The following is a 5,076-nucleotide window of genomic DNA, read 5'->3' as shown; positions in this document are numbered from 1 at the left end:
ACTCGTTATAGTTATGGCGAAAGCGCGCAACAGGGGCGTGCCTTCTCTTTTCATCCAATCAAAAAACGCACTAGGGCAAAAGAGAAGGCACGCCCCTGTTGCGCACTTTCGCTATAATTATAACGAGTTGTCCCTTCTTGTTATCTACGTTCTTTGGTGGGAATAATATATTTTTTTTTTGTGCCTTGGAAACATGAAAAAGCATCTGAAGTGCAGAACGAAAGCGTATTCAAACGAAACTTACTGACTTTGAAGTGCTTTAAGCTAAATGCATTTTAAAGTGGTTGAAATCAAATGCAGAGTCGGACTGATGCCTAGGACATCGCCATGATAAAGTCAGCCGTTCTTTCCAAGTAAGAGAATAAGATTTTCAACTAGTTGTGGTGGGTAAAAGACTGGTTGAACATCGATATTTAAACTAGCTTCTTTCCCTACTTGGCATATGTACACTTACATATACATACTCAGATGTGGACATTCAAATACGTGCGTGCTAAATTTTGGTATGAAAATATTCAGCCTTATCATGAGTTTAATTTTCCCCGAACCGGTTCACTTTTCACTCTTGGTTTCCATGGCTTTACTATGGGCGGATGACAAATTTTCGGGTGAATATTCAGTTTTACTATGCGTTATTTCCCGCAGTGTAGAGAATTTGTAAAGCGGCTACTGAGATAGAAAATTTATCATAAGTGGGCGGTGCCACGCTCCATTACCAATAAATTGTGCGTACTTATCTTATTATTTTCTGCTTAAATACAGCTTTGCTAACCAATTTTCAGTAATTAACCACTACTAAAAAATTTTAATTAATAAAAATTTTAGTTTTTGAATTTTTCAACTTTTTTTGAACTCTGTACTTATATTCATTATTAAAGCTTGGATATTTTCTCACAACAACAATATGGATATTTTCTTTTTTCAGATGCAATTTAAATTCTTAAAATACATATGCAGTCGATCAATAAAGTTTTGGTACAGCGATATTTTCGCAACACGGGCAACTGTGACACCCTCAACAAAATAATTTGTCAATAATCATTGATAAGTCCTAGCTTCCTGAAACTTGCACTTTATTATAGTAAAATTGAATGGGCTAAAAAAGTCCATTCCCAACCTTTTTCGAAAGAGTGTAATTAAAAAGTGCACTATTTTATTGAATATTTTACGAATTTTCTTTAATTTTGCACAAGGTTGGGAGCTCTGATTTTTGGTGTTTATGTTGTAGAATTAACCATATTTTTATAAAAAATCTGCGAAAAATAAAATAATTAAAAAACAAATGTCCACTTGCAAAAAAATCGCTGTACCTAAACCTTATTGATTGACGATATGTGCGTACATTAGTTCTAAAACTATGATTTTTGCAACGAAAAAAGTCAAAAGGCCCCATAGTGAGGTGGTCAGCGAATTATCTGAGTAGTCGATAGTCGTCAGTCATTTTCAGGGATAAAATTAAGAAGCAATACAAATTAAATAGGGGTTTCCACAGGGTGGTGTCCCTTCTCCGCTTCTGTTCAACTTCTATATTTCGAAACTACCTCAACCACCAGAGGGAGTCTCCATCATCTCATACGCTAGCGACTGCTCGATAGTGAAATAACCTTTACGAGCTTTCTTCTGGATACCTTTTAATGTCTCCAGAACACAATCTGAAGAATGACGAAAGAACAAATGTTCCCCATTAAGCAGCACAAGGAGTTCCAGACGTGGGCACCCGACCGAAACTAAATGTCGTTCTCGATTTTTTTTTGCAAGAACGCTTCAAAACCAAAACCGAAATGCGAACAAAATTGTCGAGAACGATCTCAATGCGAATTATATAAGAACGAACCCCTGTAGAACGTTCCCAAAGAGAACAAGATGCGAACAATACTTTCGGGAACATTTCTAAGCGAACAAAATGGGAACAAAAGTCTCCGTAACGTTTTGGCAAAGAACAAAAGTCTGTGGTACTTTCTCTCGAAGAACAATTTGGGAACTAGAGTCTCAGGCACTTTCTGACAGAGAACGAAACGGGAACAAAAATTCTCTGAACTATTCGCGAAGAAAGGAAGCAAGAACACAATCTTTCTCAAAGCGTTCCATTCAGTGGCGGATCCAGCGGTGGCGCTTTGTGTGTTAAACTACGTGTCTGTCAGTGGCGGACCCACGAGGAGTGTTTTAATATGGCGCATATGTATGTATAATATTGCGTCTATGTATTAAAACATCCCCCGTGGGTCCGCCACTGACTGACACGAAGTGTAACCCCCAAAACCCCCTCGCTGGATCCGCCACTGGTTCCATTGGTTTGAAATGTTTGAATAGTAAAATTAATCAAAAAAGAACTGAAAGATAATTATGCAAAGTAAACGAAAGACTTAAGACACGAACTTTCCTTGTAAATAAAATGAAAAATTGTTCCATAAATGGATAGTTCATCCTCATGATAAACGACTTGGAAGTTTAAATGATCCAACTTTCCTCTGGCTTAGAATTAACAATCGTGGTACTCACTGAAACGATTTTTCATCCCACGACGCAGGCGCCCCTCTCAGTTTTAGCGTAAATTTTCCGTAACTTTTGTTCTCTAGCAGAACGGTTCCCAGGCTTTTCTTCTGGTTTGAACTACTTTTCTCATTGGAAATGTTTCTGAAAGTTTCGTTCTCATTCGCATTTTGTTCTTTACGGAAACGTATTCAACTTGTTCCCGTTCAAACTGCTCTCAATACTTTTGTTCTCGCTTGGCTCTTTTGTGGGAACGTTCTTGACATTACCGGAACGACCCAGATTTACATCTGGCCAAGGACTCTCACTCCAGCAACCCACCCCAAAAACTCTATGGGGAATTTGTATGCTGTTACAACAACAACAGCAATAGCGAGTTTGGTTGTAGCTCATTGAGTTCGTTCATTTCGATACTCGCTAACTGTTGGCGAATCCATGATGCTATACTTAGTTCTTTCTTCTTTTCTCTTCCAATAAATAAATTAAATACTACTCAATATAATACTATTAGTTTATATGGTTTTATTATAAAAATTAAAGCAACATAAAAGTATTCATACAGTATGTACATGCGTATTGCACATACATATGTACATACATATATCGTCGATGTTTTTGCAAAACCGCCCATCGACCAGTTGCAAAACTGCCTAAATCGCCGTTGTGGCAAAAATGAGATTTGGTAACCCTGAACTCCAGGCATAAAAATCGTTAAATCGTTATTAAAACAACAGATTTGTAAAAATAATAGCTAGAGAAAATACCGCCTAGCAAGGCAATATCTTCAAAGAATAAACCGTTTTTTCGCTCTCCTGTAAAATTTGAGTGCCGTAAGATAGGTGGTTTTGCAATTGGGCGATGGGCGGTTTTGCAAAAACATAGACGGTAATACACTTGATATATGTAATTCACATCATAGTATATACAAAAACAGTTAAATGTAGAAAAATATATTTATGTATGTATGTATGTATCAGCATCTTTTTAAATTCTTGATTAATAGACATAATAAACTATTCTGTTTCGTCAGCATCACTTGTATCATCACCGTTTTTACTCTCCAACTGAATTTTTCTTTCTTGCATTCTCACGCATTTCGGACAAACCATATTTTTCCGGGTCATGCAGACACGATGGTAAATTGAATTACATTTATCACACATAATGCAGCCATCATCAAAAGGAAATATTACTTCATTATTCCCGCATATTTCGCAAATATATGCTTTGGCTCGACATATCTGACAATTCCGTATATGCCGATCGAATGCGTTAAACAATTTTTGTATACAATCGATTAGAATGCCTTTTTCAATAAGCTCCAAGTCACTTATTGAATAGAATTCGGTGGATTGAATGAGGTGACGTCGAGAATCGTTCCCACCTGCAGTATCGTTGGTAAGGTTAGCGATTATTTGCTTATCTATAAGTTTTTCCTCAGCTGCTGTACGACATTTTAATAAATATTTCCTCATATAGAATAAATTTTGTCGCAACTTTTTCACGGTACCCATCTTTTCCAAGAATACAAACAGCTTTGGATTAGCTTCCTCTAGCTTAATAACCGGTTTATAGTGGAATAGAGAAATTTCTTGCAGCGAGGCACGAGATACTTTGTGTTGCATAAAATCCCAATTATGAACTACTCGAGCAGGAATAATGCTACTATCGTTCCAATGGCAATTTGGGCAATAGTATAGGCCACTATAGTCGCACAAACGCGGTTCAATCCAGGAATTTTCTACAAACATATCAGAGAACGTAACAATTACAAATTTCATTATAAAAAATCGCAATGAGTTGTAAAATGCAATAATAGGAATCAGTAATTTTTTATGACAGCATCTGATTTAAAAGAAACCATAAACCTATGCGAAATTAAGTAATTAAAATTAGTAGATATTAATTGGCATGGTGCTGGGGAAACTATAACTATTTTGACATTTTTATTGTGTAAAATATTAGAAAAATAATAATATAAATGAAACTAATACTCATAAACCGTACTACCAATGCAACGAAATGTAAATGGACTTAATTTGTTACAACTTATAACAAAATCTTTACCCTGTTTTTTATTTGAGCCAAAACAGCTAACCGACTTGGGTAGTGCTAAATGAAAATAAAAACATAAATTAAAGAAATACATATAAACTAGAAATATACAAAAAGATTCCTACTTAATTCGTTCTAAAATTGTTTTCCGATCTTACATTCTTATATACTTAAGTATGTAGTATGTATGCATGATACAAGTTCTTATAATGATATGTATCATGGTATGTACATATGTATAAAAATATGTATGAATATGTATTATAAGTTTAAACTTACTGAAATTTAGCAGAATTCCACACTCAGCACACTTGTATCGTTGCGCTGCCAAACCGATTTCAGGACAGATTTCATCGATGGGATACCGGCGTTCCGATGCTACGACATGTGCACATATACGCACCACACTGTCCACACACTTTTGATGGGCCAGAAAATTGCAATCGCTACAGATATAACAAGCTTGAATCATACGCCATATGATACCACTGCAATGGTCACAATATTGACGGGTACCAATGTGTCCACCAC

At 36.0% G+C, this 5,076-nt stretch overlaps 1 protein-coding gene across 1 annotated transcript; it reads right to left on the bottom strand.

The window, feature by feature from the left end:
- Nucleotides 1–2,987: 2,987 nt before the first annotated feature.
- On the bottom strand, nucleotides 2,988–5,071 carry LOC118756510 (differentially expressed in FDCP 8 homolog; the record flags this gene model as incomplete). Its single annotated transcript, XM_036491270.1, has 3 exons — nucleotides 2,988–4,231; nucleotides 4,558–4,602; nucleotides 4,825–5,071. Coding segments are annotated over 3 exons (1,020 nt in total), but the record flags the coding sequence as incomplete, so codon positions are not given.
- Nucleotides 5,072–5,076: the final 5 nt, after the last annotated feature.

Source organism: Rhagoletis pomonella, unplaced genomic scaffold, assembly GCF_013731165.1.
Source record: "Rhagoletis pomonella isolate Grant_MI unplaced genomic scaffold, Rhpom_1.0 Rhpom_scaffold_10639, whole genome shotgun sequence".
Classification (NCBI taxonomy): domain Eukaryota; kingdom Metazoa; phylum Arthropoda; class Insecta; order Diptera; family Tephritidae; genus Rhagoletis; species Rhagoletis pomonella.
The sequence above is the reverse complement of the archived record's forward strand: the minus strand, read 5'-3'. Positions and strand labels throughout refer to the sequence as shown.